General features: G+C 40.5%; 2 protein-coding genes across 3 annotated transcripts in view; one reads left to right on the forward strand and one right to left on the reverse strand.

Annotated features, from left to right (window-relative positions):
• Anp32b (acidic (leucine-rich) nuclear phosphoprotein 32 family, member B) overlaps positions 1-27,106 on the reverse strand; it is an 81,540-nt gene that overhangs the window by 49,942 nt on the left and 4,492 nt on the right. The window lies entirely within an intron of this gene.
• Positions 2,528-26,895, forward strand: Hemgn (hemogen). Of its 2 annotated transcripts, none has more exons than XM_005382835.2 (5): positions 2,528-2,625; positions 13,562-13,693; positions 16,552-16,645; positions 22,063-23,162; positions 25,985-26,895. In XM_005382835.2, the coding sequence occupies exons 2-5, from the start codon at positions 13,615-13,617 to the stop codon at positions 26,089-26,091; spliced, it is 1,380 nt and encodes a 459-aa protein (XP_005382892.1). In that variant the 5' UTR covers positions 2,528-2,625; positions 13,562-13,614; the 3' UTR covers positions 26,092-26,895. The 2 variants fall into 2 exon arrangements, with proteins under 2 accessions (XP_005382892.1, XP_005382893.1); XM_005382836.2 differs by having other exon boundaries at positions 2,531-2,613.

Here is a 27,106-nt window from a genome sequence, read left to right on the forward strand (position 1 = left end):
GATCATTTGAGCTTAGGAGTTTGAAACTATCCTGAGCAACACAGACCTCCCCATCTCAAAAAGGTGCCTGCCTTAAAGGATGCTGTAAAGCCTAAATGAATTCTGACATATAAACTGCTTAAAACACTGCCTGAGATATGGGAAGCAAGTGCATAATAAATATTGGCTATTATTATTCCCATGAAAGAAAAATGGAAAAACTTAACCCCATTATATAGTGAGAGAGACAGACAGACAGACAGACAGAGCATCTTCATTTTCCCAACTCCGCTTACTGACTGAAGTCAAGGTCATTCAAAGGCAACTAGGAATATAAAATAATAAATAAAGGTCACAGGATGTATCAGTAATAGCCCTCCTTCTTCCTTCTTTTTTTTTTTTTTGAGACAAGGTCTTTCTATGTAGTCCAGGCTGGCCTTGAACTCACTATGTAGCCCAGGCTGGCCTCAAACTTGCAGCGATCTTCCTGCCTCAGCTTCCCAGGTGCTGGGATTATAGGCATTTGTTACCATGCCTGGCCATTTTCTTTTTTTTTTCTTTCTCTCTTTTTTTCTGTGTGTGACAGGGTCTTACTTTGTAGTTCAGGTTGGCCTTGAACTCAGCCCAGGCTGGCCTTAAACTTGCAGTGATCCTCCTGCCTCAGTCTCCCAAGTGTTGGGATCACAGGCATGTGCCACCATGACCAGCTGCCTTATCTTTCCAATCCCATAGTAACATTAAGCACTTTTTATCCTTAGAACATTTAAAAATATTGATATTAAAATTATCATGATGTATTACATTCTAAATTAAAATTTACTTGTTGTCTACCACTCTCAGTTAAATTGTGATTTCCTTTATGGAAGAGACTCCTTTGATTTTTCTTCTTTAAGTCTTAGCAAAGCAGTTGTCTTAAAGAAATAAGTGCTCAAACCGGGAGTGGTGACTCATGCCTGTAATCCCAGAACTTGGGAGGCTGAGGCAGGTGGATCACTGCACGTTCAAGACCAGCTTGGGTTACAAAGTGAGCTTAAGGCTGGTCTAAACTGCATAGCGAGACCCTGTCTCAAAAAAAAATAAGTGCTCAATAAATGTTTGCTAAGTGAATGTAGTAGAAAAAAATTAATATAATAGAAAATAAGTATTGTGGACTGATCAAGCCCACAATCTCCCAAACTAGTGTAAGGTAAAGGCTTAAAAAAAGTCAAGTGGTAAGATTTTAGGGCTCCAAGAGGATCAAAACCCTCTAGCAGAATTCAAGATTCTCTTGGGGCTAAGACAGATCTTCTCTGGGTGGCCTGTAATTATTCAGTTATCAAACAAAGGAGGGGAACCAGGGGTGTGGTGGCCCACACTTATAACCCTAGCACTGGAGAGGCTGAGGCAGGAGGATCATTGTGAATTTGAAACCAGCCTGGGCTACAAAGTGAGCTCAGGGCCAGCCTGAACTGCATAGTGAGACCCTGTCTCAAAAAGACAAAAAAAATAAAAACAAAACAAAAACCAAACAAAGGAGGGGAATACTGAAGAAAGGCAAGAATCTGCGTAGGACGGTCAAGAACTTTAGATGTCTGCTGGAGGACTTCTCCAGGTAAGACATTATGTTAATTTAGGAGAACTATGTTATCTCCAGGAGCCCTTCACTGCAGGAGATGCCTGCAGCTATAGTCTTTATCTAGTTAATTGGGGTTGGAGCCAGGTGTCCTTATGTCTTGTTGTTTGAGGCATCAGGGCTTCACAGGCCTCAGTCAGGACCAGTGACTCATAGAGGTTCACTTACTATGAGTCTGCTGCCCATTTCCAGACAAGGGGCCAGACAAGTTAACACAGAAACCCGACTGGTTAATTTAAATCCTGCTTAGAGCCACCAATTAGTAGTCTCCATCAAAGAATTATATACATAAACAATAAAATAAAAATATATTTATGATATTACCAAAAAGAGGCTCAAAGCAGGTAAGATTATAGCTCAAAAAGGACAAATTACTTCTAGGCAGTAAACAATAATAATAATAAATAGTGGTTAAACCTGTAATCAGCTACTCAGGAGGCTGAGACAGGTGGTCAGGAGACTGAGGTAGGAGTCTTACAAGTCTGAGGCCAGCCGGGCTACAGAGCAAGAGCCTGTCTTTAAATAAAAAAGAAAAAGAGGGAGGGGAATGGGAAAAAAAAGAATCAAGATATATCATGTATAGGTACAATTTCCCTATGATGAATGTGATTATTATGTCTACCTAATATATACCAATAAACTTAATTAATTAAGAAAAATAAAAGGACTGGGGATGTAGTCTAGTATAGAGTACCCGAATTCTCTCTCTAGTTTTTAAGGAAAAAAGAAAGTTACATTTGCAAACTTTAGACTTAGACAGCCTTGTTTTGAGCCCTAACATTACCATGTATGCATTTAGGTTGGCTAGGGATAGAACAGTTTCTTTACCAGTGAAATGGGGAAAGTGTTATTTGGAGGAAATAAGTGAGATGATGTACATAAAGTGCCAGGTATCCATTATGACACTGTGGAGTGGCTAACATACCACCATCATCTGCACCATCATCAAAGGCTTTGTGATGTAAGCAAGCACTTACTGCCTGGATGGCCCCACAGGGAGCAGAACACTGAACACCCAGAAGGTATGCGCAAAGGTAGGGCCCCGCCTTGGGAAGATTCGTGCATACCACCAGGGCAAATGGTGCTATTTGATTAAGACATTGAGTAGTTCTAGGAAGGCAGTTGGGAAGAGTGGGAAGTGGCCTGTGCCTTCAGACTAAGACGTTTGGTCTTTATTCTGTAGACAACACTGAGACTTCACAGGATTCAAAATAGGGTAATGACTGGTTCAGAGCCAGCAATAGGAGGAATGTTTTGTGGTGAATGGACTTGTGGGGGGAGATGGAAGGAGATTAAGAGACACTTCCAGTGCTGCCACTGAGAGTGACGTTCCCCTCTGTGGCGGCAAGGGAAAGGAAAAGAGGGCGCAAACTTATGGGACTTGGACAGTGAGAGCCGAGTATCCTCCTGGAAACTCGCTCTGCTCTTGGTTTCTATGAAGGTGTGAGGAGAAAGAGTCAGAACAGCTCTGCAGCTGAACAACCAGAGGGCCAGGAGCACCGTGCTACTGTTCCAGCAGGAGGAAAACAGAGGAGCCTAGTGGAGAGGAAGGTAGATTTTCCTTAGCTTTGCTAAGCGTGAGGTGCCACGAGATCTCTAGGTAATGAATGATAACCAGGAGACACGTGAAAATGTGATTTTAGTGTTAAATGTTTATTTATAAGATATCTGGATGGATGTATAAGATGTGATAAAAAATACCGTGAATGTTTACAACTTTAAAAAATTTTAAAAGATGCATTGCAATTAACCCCCCCTTATTTCAAATGCACTGCCGCTCTTGTTCTTTGAAACTGTCCTGAGCAACATAGTGAGACCCTCCCCCAGCTGCTTTCTGAAGCAGTTCTGAATGTTTTCTTTAGTTGCACCATTGTGGGTACCTTGATGTCCTGAATTATTTCAAACTGTTTTACCTTTCCTGGTCGTTTTGACTTTGGGAAGAGCTAGAAGTTGTGTGGTGGTAGGTCCTGTGAATGAGGTGGATGAGGATACACAGTAAAGTTTCTGTTTGATTTTGTTTTTTTTGAGACAGGGTGTCACTATGTAGTGTAGGCTGGCCTTGAACTCACAGTGATCCTCCTGCCTCAGCCTCCTGAGTGCTGGGATTACAGGAACGCACCACCGTGCCTTGCTCACTATAATGTGTTTATAAGCTCACCTTTCTGTTGGCTGGCACTCAGCAGCAGCACTCACTGTACTGTTGCTCACACCTTATAAAGACACAAATGAGGACTTCCAGAGCTGCTTCAGCAAGTGGCCAGAACAATGGGATAAGTGTGTTTGAAGCAGGGGAAGTATTGTGAAGAGGATTAATGGCAATGCGTCTTTAACTGTAATATATTTAAAATTTTTTGAATATTTACCTTATATTTTGATCATACCTAAATGTAATGTCTAAAAGTATACAGCTGGATCAGCTATCTGAGGAGGGCAGTCCAGAGGACAAGGGGCTCATCTTTAGAAAACACCTCTCACAGCTATGAGAGTGACAGGGGAGCCTGTGCGCGAGGAGGGAGGAGAGGTGCAGAACACGCCTACACAGAAACAGAGCAGAGCGAGTTTTCAGTATTCAGAGGACTCATGAGCAGCAGACAGCTCAGAAAGAAAAAACAAAAAGGGACCACTGGGTTTGGTCATTAGAAAACCACTGATGACTTATGAGAGAATAACATGTGGAAGGAAAAACTAGACTGAGTGCCAAGGGAGGAAGTGGTGTGGGAAAAGGTCCTGAGAACACATTGTAGTTCAAGAAAGTGCCAGACAACAGGACAGAGGTAAATGGGAAGAAAATGCTCAAAAGGAAAGAAACTGGAATGGGGGAAAGAAGAAGAGAAGGAAGGGAAAAGAAAAAAACATATACACACACACACACACACACACACACACACACACGATAGTTAAGATAGTTATAATACTAACTGCTATTAATTCACTGAAAAGAAAGGTTTATGCCTATATTGTCTGATCAATTTTTCATGCCTCCATCTTGTAATATGAGCAACTACTCTGTTCTTTTTTGTTTTTTTTTTCCAGTACCGGGAATTGAACTCACAACCTCACGCTTGCCAGGCAGGTGCTTTGCCACTGAGCTAAATCCCCAGCCCATTGAGCAACTAGTCTGAAGATAACAATACTTAATGTAGTAACCAGTGTTACTCTCCTACAATCTTGTTTTGAAATTTTATACCATTGTTTTATTGTTTATTCTTTTCTTTAAAAAAAGAACAGCGGTAGGATGGTGGCTCCAGATGGAAGCAGAATTACCCTTCCCCAGATAGTCACTTGTCCAGGATTATTCAGTGATGATTTCTTGTACATACTTTAACCACTTGTCAGTCTACTTAAATACAGGATGACCAAAAATTGCATCTTTTTTCATTTATTTTTATAAGATAATATAACAGGAAATATAAAAATGATATTTTTTTCAAATTTATTGAATAAATTTTCTGTGTATGGTATATTTTAAAACATTCAATACACAATGCAATGTTACAATCTGGACAGTGGTAGCTAGTTTCTTTCCAAAAATTCTTTTGTATTATTATCTTTCTTTGAGTAACACACTTTATTTACACTGATGGGCTTTCCTTTTCTTCCTGTGGGTGGTATAATTTTAATAAAATGCCTACCCACTAAACGTAATGGTGAAGACATCGATGATAGATGTCCTGGTTGGTGTTTCACTATTCTGTATTTTTCAATTATTTGGTCTATTAGATTTAATCTAGGGGCTGGGATTTAGCTCAGCGGCACAGCACCTGTCTGGCAAGCGCAAGTTCGTGAGTTCGATTCCCAGTACTGGAAGAAAACCAAAAAAAAAAAAAAAAACAAAGACTTAATCTAAATTGTTTATGACTTTTTTTTTTTTTTTTGGTTTGTTTGTTTTTTGTTTTTTTCCCGTACCGGGAATCCAACTCACGACCTTGTGCTTGCCAGGCAGGCGCTGTGCCGCTGAGCTAAATCCCCAGCCCTTTTTTTGGTCTTTTTGAGATAGGGTCTTGCTATGCACTTCAGGCTGGCTTTGAGCTCACTATGCAGACCAGGCTGGCCTCAAACTTTCAACAATCCTCCTGTCTCAGCCTCCTGAATGCTGGGATTACAGGTGTGCACCACCATACCCGGCTTGTTCATGACCTTTTGAGCCCCCTTGTTTTCTTTTTTAGTTTGTTTGTTTTTCCTGGTACTGGGAATCGAACTCATGATCTTGCACTTGCCGGGCAGGCACTGTGCCACTGAGCTAAATTCCCAGCCCTTGAGCCCCCTTGTTTTGAATAAATAACAAACGAGTTCCCTATGGTTCGGTCCAGAAGGTACAAAAATATTATATAAAAATATTTTTTCCTTGCTTTTTGATTACAGGATAGCTTATTAGATGTTGGTCAACTCTGTCAACATCACCCGTAGAATTATTAGAATCACTGACCACTATTGGAAATTTTTCAGTTTCATTTCTTCTTGCAAGTTCCGTCATTTGGGTATTATGAATAGCTGGCAATAAGGAGATGTCTGTTTTGTCTTTCCATTTCATAACATAGGCTTTTCCTCTCTGACATGCTAACATTTTTCCCTTTCTCATTTTTTTCTTTTGCAGATCTTTTGGTACTTCCTATTCAGTCTCAGTGTCCCAAATGTGTCTGTTTTGTATCGTAAAAGAATATCACTGAGTTCTGGAGAAGTATAAAAATTGTATCTAATGTCTTTATAATAAGGGCTTTTAGAGATGGTAGCACAAAATTGCAGGTTATTTTTCACAAAATAAACATGAATTAGTAAAAGAAAATAACCAGGACTTATTAGGTTTCACTAGAAACAGACATCAAAGGTGAATACAACGTTCTAGATGAAAAAGTATGCAAAAAAGAGTTAATATGAAACAAATAAACATGTACAGTGAGTCTTATACAAACAAGATGACACCTGCCTGGGCAATGCAGGGGTAGTCACTACCTAAACAAGCGTGCTGCCCGAGTGACCCTTGGGGTAAACGGTTCAGTGGTTAATAGAAGGCAATTAGTTGGAAGAGGCCGGAGGAGGGGCTGTGGGGAAATTAGATGGAAGCCAGGCTCCCGCCGTCCTGAAGTTATAGAACACATTATCTGTATGTGTACAGTAGCATCTGTGTTAGCAGAGACAGAGCTTATTTATCACAGGACCACAGACTGAGAGCGGGAAACAAGAAACCCTCCTTTCCCACTTAGGAAAAGAAAGCTCCATCCATTTGTTGAGAAGTATTCAGAAGCTGTGGGAAAGTATTTTAGCCAGGAAGGAATGCAAAGATAAACAAGTGCATGCTGTCTTCCCTTCCTTGGCTTTTGTACCCAAAGGTATTTTAGGAAAATGCCCAGGTGCATCATTAGAACACTCCAGATAATACTATTACATTGCCTGAGTTTATAGGCCTCCCATCAGCACAGGGCTTTTCATTTTATAAAAAGCTCTCATGATCTCTTTAGTCCTGACAGAATCCCTGTGAGGCATTACTTTTCTATTTTACAAGGAAAGAATCTGAGGATCAGAAAGAATTAAGAGATACTCCCCAAATTACCCTGCCGGGAAATGGCAGAGCCCTCTACCCTTGCTGTTTTCCTTGCATGCTTTCAAATCACTCTCGTGGTCTTCACAGTATGACACCCTAGCTGGGGTTCGACAAGTCAAAGTGCAGCAGCAGCCTCATCTCCCTGGTTCAGGGGTTCTACAGTCCTATCCTCAGAGCCTAAAATGACATTAACCTTGGCCACTAAGCTGTATGCACTATATGGGTTGAATATTCCTATGCTTCCTTATTATCCTCACCATAAAGACTGCTGGAGCAGGAGTTCTTGGTAATGTGCTTTCTTCCCTCCCACATCCAGCCACTTCTGTCAAGCCTCTGAAATGCACAGACAAGTCTTGGCCCCTATACCTGCTCTAGGTGGTCAGGAGGTAGGACAGCAGCTCCCTTCCTCAATACCTAGTTTGGTTTAGTGGGAAGAGGGCCACATTTGGAGGCTGAAGGCTCAGTTTACAGCCTCGAGCAAGCTGCCAGTCTATCTCTGTGACCTTAGTTAAATTACTCAATACACTGAGCACCAGGTTCTTGATCTGAGAAATGAGAATAATAATAGCTACTTTATTATGCTGTATGCTACCAGGATCCAGTGAAACACTTGCAAAAGTTGTTGTCATTGTGAAATTCTTGATAATTTCTTAAGGAGAGGCACAGCATTTTAATTTTGTGCTGGGCTCCAGCAAATTGTGTAGCTGGTTCAACCTGTATGCCCTTGGCTAAGACTCCACTTAACCTCGCTAAGCACCACAGGCTGTAATTAATTGAATTGAACTAGATTATAGGAACTACATTGATAAGACAATTCTTAATCCTTTCTTTACTTCACCCATTACCAAACTTTGACAGTTTGATCAATCCTTTCTCCGAAAACACTTCTTGAACTTAACTTCCAGGACACAAGACTTGGTTTTCCTCTCTCCCACTGGCTGTTCCTTTGCTGTGTTTTCCCTAATCTGTTTACATATCCCAAAGTAACCCCCGATCCTCTCCTCCAAGCCTCCTCCTCCAGTTCTCCTCCATCCTTTCAGTTGCTCAGACCAAACCTCAACCCATACTCAGTTTGTACATCAGTCCAGAACCTCACCACTTCCCCACTACCATCACAGTCCAAGCCATAGCTGTTTCCACCTCGATCCTTGCAAAGGCCTTCCAATCAGTCTCCCTGCTCCCACCTCCACCCTACCCCACACAGTAGCCGGAATAATTGTACTTCCCAGTGGGTCTGTATCATCCACTGCTCAAAAGCATCCCGTAACTATCCATCTCACTCAGAGCAAAAATCCCTACTAGGGGCAGCAAGGTACTCTCTGATCCCACCTCCCTGTCACTCCCTCTCCACGGGCCATTGCTGATGCCCTCTGCCTGAAGGCCTTCCCAGATATCAGCAGGGCTGGTCTCGTTCCTCTTCCACTCTCACAGTCACAGTCAAGCCGTAGTCAATCACACTACTGAAAGAGTAGCCCAGGTACAGGGGCATGCATGTCCCTATAGTCCCAGCTACTCTGGTGGCTGAAGCACGAGGGTCACTTGAGAGCTCAGGAGTCTGAGATCAGCCTGGATAACATAATGAGACCCCATCCAGGAAAAAAGAAAAAAAAAAAAAAGAAAGAAAGAAAAGCAGCTACCATCAATCTCCCCTGCACCCTCCTATCATTTCTGGCTAATTTTCTCCAAAGTATTTATCATCATCTGACGCATTTACCTCTTGTTTGCTTATTGTTTATCTTCTCCATTAAACTGTAAGAGAAGAAGCTTTTTCTCTCTTTTTCTCTTTTTCTTTTGGTGGTGGGGATTAGAATCCAGAGCCTTGTGCCTGCTTGTCAAGTACTCTCTACCACTGGGCTAGTGAGCTACATCTCTAACCCAGGGCTCTTCCTTTTAATTGCTGTATCTCCAGCACATAAGATGAATGACTGTAGAAAGATATTCAGGGCAAATAATGATATTTCAGCAACATTAGCCCCTCAAAATTGTGCAAACTACTACCCTGGGCTGCATGCCTACAAAGCTGGCCTTGTGTCCAGGAGTGAGTGCAAGTATGGGAATGACGGGGCCAAGCTGCCCATGAGACCACACTGTGGACAAAAGATGACTCAGGAGGGGTAAGGCCCTCCAAAAGTGGGTAGCCTAGAGGGAAATTTTATGTACACTCACAAAAAACTCTAGAACAAGGTGGCATTTGTTTAAAATATCTAGCCCTTGATGCTTAATACCTCATATTCTGAGAGGTACTAACTCTAGACTTTCTTCCTGATAGGAAAGACCACAAACCGTGGCTTATGAATGGACTGTATGTCTATTTCTGTCTCAAATTCCCGCTCTGGTCTGCTTATCACACCACAGACACCTTGCCTGACTTCCAGTCTTGTTTGCTCCAAAGTGCCCCCAGTTCATCCGCTCCACCCATCACTGCCCTCAATTTGCTGTTGACTTAACTCCACCTCGTCTAGTCCCTCCACACTCTGCTTTTACATACAGGGAACACTGGGCAGGGGTGCAGTCAACTTAGGAAATTGTCATAGGGCCCGAAGAATCTAAATATAATCTCTTTACAATAAAGATGTGTGTGTTCTCTCCTCCATGAGCTTACGGCACACAGAGCTCAGGTTCTGCACTGTCCACCTGTGTAGCCCAACAACCTTGTGTTCAGCCAGGCTGGCTGAATTATTGTACAGGATACTATAAACTCTAAGGATACTCCTAGTTAAGAAGTACCTCTGTATCCTCAGAAGGTATCCTACAACAACTCTGTAAAGTTACTTTATTGAACTATCATAATGTAAGAAACACTCTAACTAGCAAGAATTATAACACCCATCTGGGCATGGTGATGCACGCCTATAAGCCCAGCACTCTGGGAGGTCAAAGAAGGAGGACAGAAAATTCAAACCCAGCCTTGGGCAGTTTTTTTGTTTTTTTTTTTTTTTCCTACTGGGAATCAAACTCAGGACCTTGTGCTTGCTAGGCAGGAGCTCGTGCCACTGAGCTATATTCCCAGCCCCTGAGAACATAACAACTCAGCAAGAGCCTATTTCAAAAATAGAAACTAAAAAAGGCTGTGGATGTAACCCAGTGTGGAAGCCTTAGGTTCAATTCCAAGTACTGCAAACTAACTAAACAAACAGGTGGGAATAGTGGAGTGCACCTGTAATCCCAGTACTCAGGGTGCTGAGGCAGGTGGATCAGTGCAAGTCTGAGGCCCATCTGAGCTACACAGTGAGTTCAAGGTCAACCTGAACTACATAAGAGACCCCGTCTGGGGGGCTGGGGATTTAGCTCAGCGGCAAAGTGCCTGCCTGGCAAGCACAAGGTCATGAGTTCGGTTCCCGGTACCGGAGGAAAAAAAAAAAAAAAAAAGAGACCCCCGTCTCAAAAGACCAAAAAACAAAGAAACATTTCAAAGGGACCAATATTTTAAATGCTATGTTAGATTGTCAAACACTTTTGTAATTTTCAAAGTTACTTTGAGTTCTTTAAATCTTGTATCTGAAAATCCGAAATTTTCAAAAGATAAATTAGAAAGAATGTTGCCATTCCCAGGATTCTTTTGAATAGGATTTCTTTCAATTATCTGCACTTTTAGCTACAGAGATTTACTTAAGTGAAAGTCTGGGGAACTGAGAAACATAAAGCTAAGCATTAGGATTTGGTTATTTAAAAACAGGTCAAATTTTAGAAATGGATACTAGATCATTTTCAATACTTTTTTTTTTTTGGCATCGGGAATCAAACTCAGGACCTTGCACTTGCCAGGCAGAAGCTTGTGCTGCTGAGCTATATTTCTGGTCCTTTTAATATTTTTCAGCAGACTTGAAAACTGGTTTCTCTCCTACCTTCCTCCCACACATACATCCAGGCAGGATCAAGCATAAAAAAACACAACCCAACTCAGAATTAGTAAGATGCGTTACCAGCAATAAAAATATTGGATGGGTAAAACCTTTCCCTCCTTGGTTCTCAGTTTCTCCAAATATAAAAAGGAGGCGTTCCTATATCCCAGCACTCAGGAGGCTGATGTAGGAGGATTGCTGTGTGTTTGAGGCCAGCCTGGGCTATAACAGTGAGTTCAAGGACAGTGTAAACTACATAGTGAGACCCTGTCTCAAAAAACAACAACAAAAAAAATATATATATATAATTTTGGACTTTTCCAGTCTAATGTATATGATGGTGAGGGCTGAGGGTATAACTCAAGGGGAGTGCTTGCAGAGCATGTGTGGCTCTGGATTCCAGCCCCACTGCAAAAAAAAAAAAGACAAAAGACTATAGATGTAAGGGAGTGCCTATTCACCCTATAATAGGCTTCAGTTTTGTTTTGTTTTGAAGTTTGCTTCAGTTTTGTTTTGGTTTTTGAAAGGGATTAAACCCATAGATGCTCTACCACTGAGCTACATCTGCAGATGAGTTAATTAAGTACAGGTCTTGCTGAGTCATTCAGGATGGTCTTGAACCCACTATGTAGCCCAGGTTGGCCTTGAATTCACAGCAATCCTCCTGCCATGACCTTTCATATTTTACTTTTGAGACAAGGTCTTACTAAATTATGCAGGTCTCCCAGTGCTGGGATTTCAAGTTTGTGCCATCACGCCAGGTTTACAATGGTCTGTGCCACTTCCCCGCCCCAAACCTTCCCACTGAACATCCCCAGACTTTAAAAATGTTTGACTTTTAGACAGGGTCCTGCTAAGTTGCTAAATTGTCCATACCTGGCTTGAACTTGCAATCATCTTTCTCAGCCTCCCAAAGGGCTGGGATTACAGGCACAACCCTTCAGATTATCTGAGTTTCTTCAATGCATTTAAATTAGAATTTGAGCCGGGCATGGTGGTACACACTTATTATCCCAGTACGCATGAGCCTGAGGCAGGAGGACTGCTGCAACTTCAAGGCCAGCCTGGGTTACATAAATGAGTTCAAAGGCAGGCTGTACTACACAGTAAGACAGTGTCTCAAAACAAACAAAAAACAAATAAAAAACATATACCAAACTATGACTTGGTTTACTAAAATCTTGTTACTATAATTTTATTATTAATATATGCAGCTAACATTTACTAGGCAAGTTCAATGTGTTAGGTGCCACTTATTCAATATGCTAGGCATATATAAAATTCCTTTTAGGGATTATCTGATTGAACCATCCTAATAAATTCATGAAGTTAGATGTCAATATTGTCCTCATGTTACAGATAGGCAAACCAGCTCCCTGGCTGTCTGTTTAGCTTACCTCAAGCCACTGAAATGCAGAATGGCAACACTAGAACACAAATTCTCTTCATTTCAATCTGGTTGTGGAACACACTGTTAACCCCATGACTCCCGGCTGGCTGCCTGGTGCAGGAGGCGCTCGACATTCCTTCTTGTGATGATCCAAGGGCCTCTGTGCCACCTGTCTTCACAGATGGGATGATGGGTTGGCGACTGGAGAGTTCCTTTGATTTCAGCTTAATTCCTGGGAGACAGTGTGGTGGTCTTTTTTTTTTTTTTTTAAGTGTGATCTTTTCATTAAGAAATGCTTTTAGACTTTCCCTTGGATGAGTAACAGTGGATTTCACTGGTTATTTCAAATCACCTATGAATGATAGGATGGCAAAAAAATGGTACAAATTTTCTTTGAATTTCTAGTTTGGTTCTTTTTTTTAATTTTTTTTATTTTTTTATTTTTTTTAATTTTTTTGGTTTTTCTCTGGTACCGGGAACCGAACTCACGACCTTGCGCTTGCCAGGCAGGCTCTAGTTTGGTTCTTGATGTCTATTTATTGTCTAAGTCTAACACCATACACAGCTGAGACATCACATTATTTTGCAACATATTTTTGAGATGCATTTGTATTATTATTTTGCAACATATTAAGGTGAAAACCACATCCAGAAAAGTAAGATTAATTTTATGCACATATAGTACACTTCATAATTTTACATCCATTATTTTCACTTTTATAGGAAATAGGAAAGACAGGGTTTTCTTGCCCATTTTGCAAATAAGGAAGAGTCACAGAAAAAGGAAGTGGCTTGCCCTGGGCTTCTGAGCTGGCTGGAACCTAAATTCAGTGTTTACTTGGCCACCTCCCTATTGTAAAGGAGTCCCTGTGGCCACAGCCTGGTATGGCACAGCCTTTAGTACAGTTATTGCGTGTCAGATACTTCCTGACAGATAGAACCAAATGACTGCTGTTCTGGAGGCTGTGTGTGCCAGGCTGCACCACAGGGGTTCCTGTATGAATAACAACCTGTGCCTGAAGACCAGGATGCAGTACCAGCCATTCCCTTGTTCACACCTGTCCAGTGTGATAAAGAAAGGAGAATTCATCTGCAGCTGTGGCCCACCCAGATAAAACTTTTAGGCGGGAAGTCAAGTGACAAGTGAACATGTGTGTGGGTTTTTTTTTTTAAGTGTTGTTTTTGATGTTTTTAACAAGCTTTAGGCTGATTGTAGAAGCCAGACCAAATACCAGGAAGGTACTGCAGCAAGATGGACTTGGGAGAGGATCAGCCTCATTTGCAACTCTATCAGACACCTGACCAGCCTCGAGGAGAGACCTTTGCTCCAGGTAAAGAAAGGAACCTTTAGAGGTGGTGGCTGTTGGGAAGACTTGGGGCTATGATTATTTTCTTCTTTATGGATCTGGCAAAAAAAGGGGGGGCAAAATTGAGAACATTCGTATAACTTTAGGTGGGGAGATGGGCTATCTAACCACCTGAAATGCCTTTTAGTGCTAAAATTCCAATAAGCAGAGAAACACAAGGTGAAAACAAATAAATTATTAATAAGATATCCACTTAAATGGAAGATAATAAAATATACCCCTATGCTTCTATGGTAGCACACATGTGGACTGCCTTTTGGAAGGTGATCTGGGAATAGGTGGTAAGAACCGTAACAGTGCTTATTCTTTTGATTCCTCATCTCAGCCCTGGGATCTGTTGTAAAGTGTCATTTTGCAAAACGTTTTGCAGAACCTGAGGTCTTGAGACACCCTAAGATAATGTTTTAAAACTTCTTGGTTTGATGGATCTTACTGGTATTCTGATGAGGTCTAGATCCCTTCTTAGAATAAACATTTTAAATATATAAAATTAAGTACATACGATTGCAAAGAAAGTAATTACGTTAATAATCAAAATTCAAAAATTATGATACAGTAATACATGTTTATTTATAGATGCACTAAATAATAAGATACAGTGGTGGATCTAATAATCATAGTGTTAAACAAATCATGTCTAATGATATTTTAAGGGATCTGAAAGAACAATATATGAAAAAATCTGATTTCTTTTGGTAACAAAGTCACATACCACTAGAATCACTGTGATTTGTTATCGATATTCATAACTGTAGGAAATGGTGCTTTTAATTAGAAGTTGGTAAAAATACAGGTATAATTTTTCCCTATTAAGAATCTTAGTCCTAGGGGCTGGGGATTTAGCTCAGCGGCAAAGCGCCTGCCTGGCAAGCGCAAGGTCGTGAGTGCAGTTCCTGGTACCGGAGAAAAACAAAAACAAAAACAAAAAAAAAAAAAAAGAAGAATCTTAGTCCTTCAATAATGTTAAGTGAAATAAATCAGACATACAAGCTTATATATTGTACGGTTCCTCTTAGATGAGAGACCCAAACTAAAAATACTTTCTTTTTTTGCATAAACTTCTTTTTGTTATTAAACCTAACTACATGCTTCCTAAAGTCCAGTTATAAAAATACTTTAAAGAGCAGAAAGAAAGAGATAATAGGAAACAGAGAACAGATTTACAAATGGGTAGGGGACAAAGAGATGCAGGGAGAGAGGTGGGAAGGGAGAGGCAGGAGAAGTAAAAAGAACTAAGATGTGTTATGTACATGTACCAATTCCCTATGATGAATATAATCATTACAGTCAGTCAACATGTACTAATAAAAATTAAAAATTGGATAAAAAACAAAGAGATAAGCAAATAAATATAAGATTAAAATGGAAAAGAAAAAAAGAACCCTTGTCCTCAGCCCTGCCCAATGGCATATACCTATAATCCCAGCTACTCTGTAGGCTGAAGCAGGAGGATTGCAAATTCAAGCTTTCCTAGGTAACTTAGTGACCTAGCAATACCCTGTCTCAAAATTGAAAAAAAAAGGGGGGGTCATATACCTCAGTGAAAAGGCTCTGGGTTCAATCCTCAGTATAAGCAGGTAAAAAAAACCTCACTTTAAGAAAGAAAGGTGCCACAGTGCAGATCTGCTTCACTCCACAGGCTCTGAGAGGATCTACATGGACAGCCCATTTGCTTTTCTCAAACTTGGATGAGAGAAGAAACTTTCTGATAATACTCTGGGGTTGAACACGAAGGTGCTCTGCCCCTGGGCTACATCCCTTTTTATATTTTGTTTTGAGACAGAGTCTCACTAAGTTGCCCGGCTGGCCTTGAGCTTGTCATCTTCTGGCCTCAGCCTTCTGAGTAGCTTGGATTACACGTGTGAGCCATCTCACTTGATTTGATAATATTCTTAATATTCTAAAGAACTTGAAGAAACATCATCCTAAGGGAAAAATTAGGAAGAGGAAAAAAAGCTGTATGCAATGAATATGCTAATAGTTTTTTACATGCAAGGCAAAACATGATGGTGACAGCCTAAATGCTCAGTACAAGCTGAGTGACTGGGTAAATAAGAATGTATTGGATAGATTAAGTACCATGTCATTAGTAAAATCATAGTTATGAAAACTATTTCATGCCGGGTGTGGTAGCACACACCTGTAATCCCAGCACTCGGGAGGCTGAGGCGGGAGGATCATTGTAAATTCGAGACCAGCCTGGGCTACAAAGTTAGCTCAAGGCTAGCTTGAACTGAATAGCGAGACCCTGTCTCAAAAGGCAAAAAAAAAAAAAAAAAAGAAAACCAGGAAAAGAAAACTATCTCATGAGAAATACTTCTGATACCATGTGATGTTTAAAAATTGTGGTATGCTATCATTACAACTTTGTGTGTATGGCCTGGATAGAAATGAGGAATAATATGAAACCAGGTTATTACGTTAAAGATAGCATATGCTCAGCCTGAGAGACACAGCAGTACAGTGGTGACTGGGTTCACGAACTTATTTCCATGATTCTCATCGCAACCAAACTGGATGAGAACCAAATCAAATCCAATTGTTAGGTTCAATGTTGTATCTATGAAATTAATAGGTTGGTAGCACACTAATGTGTAAATACCATGTCTAAATAGGTGTCTGATCTTTCCATTCAAAAATATTTCCTCTACTTTAGATTCTGTGAGGAGGCATAAGGATAACTGGAGGAATAGGAGATGGCCCTTGTCCTCAAAAATGGAGGAAAAAAACCCAGCTCAGGGATTCCACCACTTAGCAATAGGACTCTTCTGCTGACCAACACCACATGTCCCCCTCTGGTGACCTTCTTTTTTATCCTACAGAAATCATTGGAACTTGGAGTTTGCGGAACCGAGAACAACTCAGAAAAAGAAAAGCTGAAGCACAAAAGACTCAAACTTTACAATGGACATTTGGGTATGGTATATCACCAGGGAAAAGGAACTAATATTTATCCAGCTTAGGTTATGTGGTGAGCGGTGCTGCACTAACACACTCTCTTCTGTCTTTGCACCAATCCTATGAATCAAGTGCTGTTATCCTATTTTACAAAAAAGAGAAAATAATCTCCAATGAATTAACTCTCTTGCCTAAAGCCACAGGAGTAAAGTCGTGGCAACAGAATTTCATCCCTGTCTCTTTTAATTAAAGCACCAGGAAAACAAATCATGTGGTGGAGAAGCCTGGCGTGAGGCTACCCTGGTCATACATGTGTAGACATGCACACATCTTGTGAACAGTGTGGGGGAGCTCTCTAGTAGCTCTCTAGTAGTGTCATCCTTGCTCACTAACTATGATTTTCTCAGCTCAATAACCCGCAAAATAGTAAATGAGTGACAAACATTTTGGGAGTTCCTAAATTGGCCACCAATGTCACCATTGTAAACTCAGGGAGAGAGTATAGGGACATGATTATGAATTAGGCAGCATCAACTGCATCCATTTAGAATATAACTATGGCAATAGGAGATTTGCTTGTGTGGCGATAGAAAAAGGGAGCCCACAGAGCCTGGGCACCATGGATACTATGGGCAGGGTAGTTCCTTATTTTGGGAGGCTGTCCTGTGCATTGCAGATGCTTAGTTTTCTGATCTCTGGAAACCAACAGTGCCTCTTTCCTCCCTTCTCGGTTGAGACAGCCAAAATATCTCCAGACATTGCTAAATGTCTTCTGGGGTGGGTTGAGGGGAAAGGTGGGCAAATCACTCTCACTTGAGAACTATTTTGCAAAGCACTCTTTAAACTTTTAAAATGTTTAGTTATCCTTTTATGAGATGGGCTTTCTGTGTTGCCCAGATGTCTCACACTCCTGGAATCCAGAGATCCTTCTGCCCCAGTCATCCAAATGCTGGGACTATGGGCAGGCACTGTGCCCAGCCTGCCCTCTTATTAAGAAAGGGCATCTTTCACTTCCAACTAGAACAGGACTGTCTGTTCTGCTACCACAGATGTTTCTGTAATTCCTGTTAGCTCACACATGATTGGTAAAGAGGAAAATGATGTCAGTATAATGTGGCAGTGGTGTTGGTTCATTTTCCTAATCAAAAGGAGCAGAACAGTGGGAACAGAATTAAAACCTGCAGCAGAAGAGTGAAGAGCCCTCCCGTGTGACTCTTCACCATGAACGCAGGATCCTTTCCAGCCTGCACCCAGGGCTTCCTCCCCAGAGAGGCACGCTGGCCTTGCAGAGCTCTCACCACATGGCAGCTTGCATACCGTTGTCCTCAGCTTAATGGCTCATAGCCCAGGTCTCAGTGGCCTTGAGTCTACAATGACACCATTGCTTTTCTACATTTTCACTAGCTCCTGAGGAAGACTCCAGCCATCAGAGATTGCCTACCTAAATGTTAATGTTAAAAGGTTGTATAGGTTTTGAGTTGTTTGTCCCAAGTCTATTCCCCCAGCCCTATAACCACTGTTACTTTTTAGTGCCTGATTTTGCAGAAAGTGAGATTTTTCAGGAACACAACCGTGACTTTATAGCAGAAACTTTTGTACTTGGGTCTTCTTGAAGATAATCCAGTTAGCTTTCCCCTTCTCCCATTAAGCAGCCTTCTGATCATTACTGGGTTTTCCACAGAGTAAAAGTGGGTTTGTTTACCTTACATTCATTCATCACCCTAAGCTCTCCCTGCTATGTGACTTTGTATTTTTCACTGCTCATTTAAAAACTGGTCTTGCCGGGCATGGTGACACACACCTGTAATCCCAGCACTCGGGAGGCTGAGGCAGGAGGATCATTGGGAGTTCGAGGCCAGCCTGGGCTACAAAGTGAGCTCAAGGTCAGCCTGAACTGCATAGTGAGACCCTGTCTCAAAAAGACAAAACTAATAAAATAAAAAAAATAAAAACTGGTCTTTAGGTTTAGCTATCGGTCTTATTGAGCCTAGTCAGTGAGCTCTGCCCCTGACAAGCAGAGCTAGCATCACTGCACTGACAGAATTGATTCCCCAAACTTGCTGAGCTGAGGGCACAAGGCTGAGGAATTCTTTGAAGTAGATGACACCCTGGTGAGCTTGGCAGTTGGCTAGACTTGCTATGGTGATGTTCTCTATGCTGCTGATGTTCTCTATGCTGCTGATGTTCTCTAAGCCTCTTTTATCATCACAACACATACACATAATGAAACTTTAATGGCTTCAGAGAGAGGCAGCATGGTGTAAGAGTTCAGAGACTGGTGGACTGGCCAGCTCGACTAGATACGAAGCCTGACTTCCTCACTTCCTAGGTGTTGGCCCAGGGCAAATTACTAAACTTCTCTGTGCCTCAGTTTTGTCATCTGCAAAATGAAGATAATAGTAACCACCTCATAGGCTGACAGTGAGATAACAGAAGTTAGTTACTGATAACAGTGCCAGACACAGAGGGAGGACTATAAAGGTTTCTCTATGAACATGAAAGAACTAGTTTTACTGTATCTAAATGACTGTCCATGTTAAGTTATATGTCATTCTTACAACTGCCACATGAAGTTGAACAGATATTATTTACTACATACTACATATAGAGAAGCCACGGCAGGGAGAGGTTAGGTGACTTGCCCACAATCAGGGGAGAGTACAGACTAAGGGTCAGGCCATGCCAATGCTTTCGTATTGTTTTGAAAACTACCAGGGAAGACATGGACCATTATACTACTCAGATGTCCTCATAAAGAGATCTAGATAACAAGTTATTTATTTATTTATTTATTTATTTGTGTCTTTTTGAGACAGGGTCTTGCTATGCAGTTCAGGCTGACCTTGAGCTCACTTTGTAGCCCAGGCTGGTCTCGAACTCCCAATGATCCTCCTGTCTCAGCCTCCCAAGTGCTGGGATTACAGGTGTGCACCACCACGCCCAGCTAACATTTTTTTTTTTTGTACCAGAAATTGAACTCAGGACCTTACGCTTGCTAGGCAGGCACCTCTGCTGCTGAGCTATATCCCTGGCCCCGTTATTCAATAATTAATATCTAGGGGAAAATAAGTGTTTCCTGAAGAGTTCTGATATATCTTTTTTTTAAAAAAAAAAAAAAAAAAAACAGACTGGGGATATAGCTCAGTGGTACAGTGCCTGCCCGGCAAGTGTGAGGTCCTGAGTTTGATTCTGGTACAAAAAAAAAAAAAAAAAAAAAAAGTAAAAGAAAAATGACAATAGAGCTTTCTAATTTGTCTTGTTATCTTGGTTACTTGGAGCAATAGTTCAAAATGCTGAGGTGCTAGAACATCATCTTCAGATTTCCTTTTCTTCTGTAGGATTCTTAATATTTAATATTATTTAATGATATAAAATATATCAACATTTATATTAACAATATAAAATATAATAATATTTTAAATATAAATATATTTATATTATTTAGTATTTATTTTATGGTATTTATTTCACATATTTTTTATCCCTTTTTTTGGTGGTACTGAGGGTTGAGCCCGGGGCTTTCCCAATAAGCTCCATCTCCAGCCCTTTTTCATTTTTTAAAAATTTGAGAGCTGGACTCCAACCTGTGATCTTTCTGCCTAAGCCTCCAGAGTTCTGGGATTTTTTTTTTTTGTACCAGGAATTGAACTCAGGACCTTGCGCTTGCCAGGCAGGTGCTTGTGCCACTGAGCTATATCCCTGGCCCAAGTTCTGGGATTATAGGCATGAGCTACCACAATATATAAATAATCGTGACTTCAAATTGTTTTTAATGAAGTAATCTTTAAAATTTTTCATTATGAAAAATTTCAAACATTCATAGATGTAGAATGTGTAGATTTTTTTTAAATGTGCAAGGAGTTGTGAGCACTGCAAAGATTCAAGAAATAGTGGTTTTATCTCCAAAGAATGTTTAGTTTACGAAAAGAAATACAGTCTCTCCAGAAATAACCACAGTATGAGGCAGCCTATATTCCCTGCCTTAAATCATGATACAATAAGTCCTATAGTACAGTGATAGAGGGAACCTTTTAGAGGTGAGTGCCCACAATGCAACTCAAAACCCACCCATTTATCTCAAAGTGTCAAAGCCACTGAACACCCGGGTTTTAGTTTAGAAAAAACAACTCATACATTAACATCTTTTGTCTTAAAAGAATAACATGTGTGTGATAGGTTCGTCACGACTACTGCAGGAGTATAAGCAGGGAGAGCATTTCATTCTTGTGGTCTGTTAGAGAAGGATCCACATAGCGGGTAGCATGGAGCAGAATTTCAATAGGTTTAGAAAAATGATGAAATGCTTATTTATAGTACATTCTCCCCATCCCCCAGCCCATCTGTATTAGCCATCTGTATTTGGTTATATTTGCAGAGCCTACCAATTTGTCATTGGCTGCAATTTGTATGTATCTTATTTCATCTTCTAGATCTTTAATCTATTAATTAGGTATAATAGGGCCACTCATGCTTTTCTACCAGGCTTTGTAACCTCAAGAAATATTTTTTTGTGCAGCTTTTGTTTTGTTCTTTTGAGACAGGGTTTCGCTATGCAGTTCAGGCTGGTTTTAAACTCACTATGTAGCCCAGCCTGGCCTTGAACTCACAGTGATTCTCCTGCCTCAGCCTCCTGAGTGCTAGGATTGCAGGCGTACACCACCACGCATGGCTTTATGCAGCTTTTTTTTTTTTTTTTTTTTTTGAGACAGGGTCTCACTATGCAGTTCAAGCCTTTGCTATGCACTGACCATGAGCTCACTTTGTAGCCCAGGCTGGCCTCGAACTCGCAATGATCCTCCTGCCTCAGCCTCCCAAGTGCTGGGATTACAGGCATGCACCACCATGCCCAGCTTTTATGCAGCTTTTGACCAAGTTTACAGTACACCTCATTTGATATATGTTATAGCTGCTTAATATTCCTTAAAGGAGACGCTGTATCAGGCAAGCAAGCCATATATACCACCCACCTGCAGCCCACACAGAGGACCCAGGCCTACACTGCAGAGCTAGAAACTCAGCTGGATCAGTTTACCCAGGGGGTAGGGGAGCTACCTCACTAACCTCAAAGAGATGAAGTCACAGACCAGAATGTCATCTATTAATCATAAAGGAATTATACATTTTCCATAACCAAACTTTAAGGGTATGCTAACACACACACACACACACACACACACACACACACACACACACACTCTCTCTCCTCTGGTGTGCAAGGTGTCAAAGTCAAAAAGTCCTGGAGGAACATTTCCTCTCCTAACAACTGAGAACATCTATCACAATTCATTTTACAAATAAGGAAATCGAAGTCCACAGAAATTGAGAGACTTGTTCAAGGTGGTGTAACAAAGCAGTGAGGTCTTTGAACTGTTATTAAAAGTATTTATTTGAATTCTGTAGCCCCGCTGCTGACACTAATTCTGATCTCTCTGCAGAGAACAGAAAAAACGCAAGTGGCAGAACACAGGAAAAGGAAAGCAAAGAGGCCGGAAGAGACAACAGCACGCGGAGCCAAAGATAAAGCCTCAGGCACAAATAGCAAAGGAGATGATGGAGGAAGCACTGGTACCTACAGAGAAAGAAAATGAGCCGCCTGGAAGAGTAGCTGAAGCCCCTGCTTTGGTAACTTCCCCAAAAAACACTGTGTCGGAGGAACATTCTTCAGAACTATCTCAAGAAAGCATTACACAACAGGAAAATTCTCCTGAGTACCAAGACATAGTGGTACAAAACCATTCTTCTGAAACATGCCAACACAGGGCTGAATCTGAAGACCTCGCTCCTGAAATGTGCCAAGAGGTAGCTGTACTTCAAGACCATTCTTCCAAATTTTGTCAAGAGGTGGCTCAGCCTGAAGTCCTTGCTCCTGAAACATGCCAAGAATCAGCTGTGATTCAAGCTCGTCCTTTCAAAATATGGCAGGATATAGTTCAGTCTGAAGTCCTTGTTCCTAAAATGTGCCAAGAAACAGCTGTTCCCAAAGCCCCTTATTCCATAACCCATGAAGTTGTCGCTGACCAGGAAAGATGTACCCCTGAAGCATCCTTCAAAGTGGATGTGCCCAAAGACTACCCAGAGGACACAGACCCAGACACAGCTGGACTAGAAAAGCCCACTTTGGAACAAGATCAAGCTAAGTCAGAAGGCTCATTTCTTCAAACACAAGAAATAACTCTGCCTAAAGACCTTTCTTCAAAAACATATCAAGAAACAATTGAGCCTGAGTACTTTTCTCATGAAACATATAAAGAAGTGAGTGTGCCTAACAGTACCTTTCATAAAACAATCCAAGAAACACCCGAGCATGAAGAATATTCACCTGAAATAAACCAAGAAACACTTGGGCCTGAAGACTATTCACCAGAAACCTACCAAGGAACACACGAGCCCGAAGACCTCTCTACTAAGACATATAAAAATGAGAATGCATCTAAAGAATACCTTCCAGAACCATACCAAGAAACAGGCAAGCCCCAAGGCCAGGATCCTAAAGTACATGGAGAAGACTCTAACGATGTTTGTACTCCTCCTCAAGGTAGGGGCTGTTTATAGCAACAACACAGGTACATCTCCCTCAAGTAGTAATGTACATCCTTGTTTAACAGTGCTCAGTTACTTTAATAGGTAAGATGGCTATCATGAACTATTGTCTAAAAAAATGCTTTTCATGCAACTAAAGTTTGTCTTGGCAAATTTCCAAAGAATTAAAACAACTGAAAATACAAGTATAGTATAGTAGGTACCTGTATATACTACTCATTTTGAGAAGCTATCACCAGTGAAATGAACTCACATAGGATGACTTAGAAGCAAAATTTGTTCTTAACCGGGAATCAAACTCAGGACCTTGTGCTTGCCAGGCAGGTGCTTGTGCCATTGAGCTATATCCCTGGCAGGGGCACAAGTATTTTAAAACACAATTAAATTCAGATTAACAAGAAAACTAAAGGAATGAATTTTTTCCCAGGAAATTTCATTTTCCTGATAAACTAAAGGCAAGTGAATTCACAGCACAAAGTACTGATGGAGGTACAAAGGTAGGAAACGTGATCCTGGGAATGACAGAACTCATTCTGGTAGGTTTTATCAGCTTTACCAAAACCCTATTTCAGATTTGTTTCTGAAAATCTTTTTCTTCAGCAAAGTGTTTTTTTAAAGTTACTGGGGATTGAATTCAGCCCCTTCTGAATGAGCTACATTCCCAGTCCTTTTAAATTTTGAGGCATTGTCTCACTAAATTGCCCAGGCTGAGCTCAAACTTGAGATCACTTTTTTTCTGCCTCCCAGAGTGCTGGGATTATAGGCATGTGCCACACCGGGCTTCACCACAGTATTTAAGAGAAAAATAATGTGATTGATCTTTCTTTTTCTTTTTTTCTTGGTGTTTTGAGACAGTGTCCCTGTGTATTCAGGCTGGCCTTGAACTTTTTCTATCTAGCCCAGGCTGGGCTCAAACTCACAGGGAACCACCATGCCCAGCTCTCTTTCTTTATTTTGGCTTGTCTCAGGGACATGACAGAATCTGATTCCCTTTGGAGGACACTAAGGACAGTTAAGAAATGCACTGAGGGTTGGAAGTTTAGCTCAGTGCAGAGCATATGCCTGGCAGACATGATCTCTAGCACTAACAAAAACATACAAAAAAAAAAGAAAAAAGAAAGAAGAAATAGGTTGACTCTCTCAGACCAGACAAGGTATTTATCCCCAGGAAACTGTTCTCTAAAAAAACCCCTTTGGTAGCTTATTTGTTCTTTCTGCTAAAAAATGAAAGCAACAAAAATATAGTGTTAGCTGGTTTCCAAGTAATGCAGCTTCTGAGGAACTATTTAAAGCAAATGTTTTAAAAACATATGTATAAAACTCTCCTTGCACTGGTAGGAGTGTCCTGATAGAGAAGGAGCCTTACCTAATCATTAAACGCAGAAAGGCCAATAGGGGCAAGTATTTAATGCTCATTTTATTTCTGATTTTGTCTTTCTGACCAAATTGGACTATATTTTTTTACTGATTATAAAAGTAATGTGGCCGGGCGTGGTGGCACACATCTGTAACCCCAGCACTCGGGAGGCTGAGGCAGGAGGATCATTGTGAGTTTGAGACCAGCCTGGGCTACAAGTGAATTCAAGGCCAGCCTGAACGGCATAGTGAGACCCCGTCTCAAACACACACACACACATACACAAAAGTAATGTATTCATTATAATAAATTTGAACAAGTGAATATAAAAAAGTCCACAGGATACTATCTCCTATCTCCAATGTTAAGGGTTTGTTTTTTTTTTTTTTTAAAGACATAGTGCAATAATCTTTTACTTTTTTCCATTTATCTTATGTATTATAGGTATCTATAGGATGTCTTTTGTAATAATTGCATAATATTGTGCTATATGAATGGACAATAATTTATTCAGTCACCTAGGTTTTTGTCAAATTTTACCAGTACAATAATGTTCGATGAACATCATTGGAATAAAATTTATTTATTTGATATTTATTTGGTACTTCTGGTTTGCTAGAGACTGTATTAAATATTTTACATAGATTATTTTAGTTTATGTTTTGTTGATTTTTTTTTCCAGTACCAGGAATCGAACTCACAGCCTCGTGCTTGCCAGGCAGGCATTGTGCCACTGAGCTAAACCCTCAGCCCCTGTTGTATTTTGTTGAGACAGGGTCTCACTATGCAGTTCAGAACTTACAGTGATCCTCCTGCCTCAGGCTCCCAAGTGCTGGGATTATTTTGTCAATGTTTTAAAACCCTATGGAGGGGCCAGGGATTTAGCTCAGTGGCAGAGTGCCTGCCTTGCAAGTGTGAGGTCCGGAGTTCAATTCCTGGTACAAAAACAAACGAAAAAACACAACCCCATGGGATCAGTAATATTCCCATTTTGTATACATTTTAAGGGAACTGGGGAACTGGAAACTTAAAGTTTGTCTGATTATTTCTTTTGGATCAATCCCTAGAAGTTGAGTTGGCTGGCCCACAGTCCTGATAGTTAAAGTCTGGATATATGCAGATGAGAAATGTGTAGCAATGAACACAAATCATGAATTTATGTAAGTGCCCTTTCTCTACACCCTTACTAGCATTGCACATGATGATATTTTAAAAATCTGTGTCAAGGCTGGGGGTGCAGTTTAGTGGTAGGGCAAGTGCCTCTAGTATGCATGAGCCCCTGGCTTCAATGCCTAGTACTGAAATAAAACAAAAAGCAAACAGGACTTTCATTTACTTGAAATTTGTTTTTATGCTTGATATGAGGTAGGATTTCTTCTCTGTCCTGCCTCCTTCTTGGATAGGCAATTGTCCCAATACTACTTACTCAATCTATTTTCGTATTTTATTTGATTTTACAGAAATGAAAGAAAAACCCAAAGTAGAAGAACCAGAAGTACCAGCAATTCCACATGTTCCTCAAGAGACTGGTCCAGAAAATGATGCGTATAACTATGTTTTGTTTTAACAATGTCCAACCATAAAGTTGTAATCCTGTGGAATATGCATCTTAGTATTTTGTGTGTTTTTCTCAAACTATTGTAGAAATAACTACAATTTTCATTAATAATTTAATTTAGTCTTTTTTTCCTTTTACAGAAGATACTTCAGAGGACTAACATTTTTCAAGGCTCTAAAACAGATAATATTCTGTGTGTGTGTGTGTGTGTGTGTGCATGTGGGTGTATATATATGTATATGGGGGTGAAGGGAAGAGAAAAGGAGAAGGGGAAGGCTGAATAATTTTTCCCTCTAATAACAAACATTTCTTTTTTTTTTTGGTTTTTCTCCGGTACTGGAATCGAACTCATGACCTTGCGCTTGCCAGGCAGGCACTGTGCCGCTGAGCTCAATCCCCAGCCCCAACATTTAATTCTTAAGAGTAAAAAAGTGGTTACACTTTAGAAATGTATAGTTTTTGTCAATCTTGTTCAATTATTGATATAACAATAACAACATTTTATTCATGCTTTGGTTCTTTTAGCTAATTTGAATGATTTTTATTTTGGGACTCCTTAAAAGATATTTTGGAATGATGAATGCAGTTTACTTTTTTATTTTAAAGAAGAGAAAAATAAACAATAAAAACAACCATATAAGATTTCAAAACAAGACTGTAGTGTAGGAGAGTAACGTTGGTTAGTACACTGCATATTGTCATCTTCAAAGGTAGATTTACTTGTATTTGGATTGTATTTGGATTTTCTATTGTTTTCTTTTTAAATATTGTATTTGTGCAAAAATGTACATTAAACTACTATGACATGCTTAACTGTGTGGACAGCATCATAGCATTGTGGGGGTCAGAAGATGTATATGGCAAACAGTCCTTGCTTATCGGTGGTCAATATAGTTTCACGGGTAGAGGGGAATAAAACAACAGAAAACCAATAATTCCAAAAGAAACTAGTAAGCATTAGTGCCATGTAAATAGTAGGTATAATAAAGGAAACACTCACCTGTTGCTGGAATGGAGCCTTGAA

This window comes from Chinchilla lanigera, unplaced genomic scaffold, assembly GCF_000276665.1.
Source record: "Chinchilla lanigera isolate Chin_1 unplaced genomic scaffold, ChiLan1.0 scaffold00018, whole genome shotgun sequence".
NCBI lineage: Eukaryota > Metazoa > Chordata > Mammalia > Rodentia > Chinchillidae > Chinchilla > Chinchilla lanigera.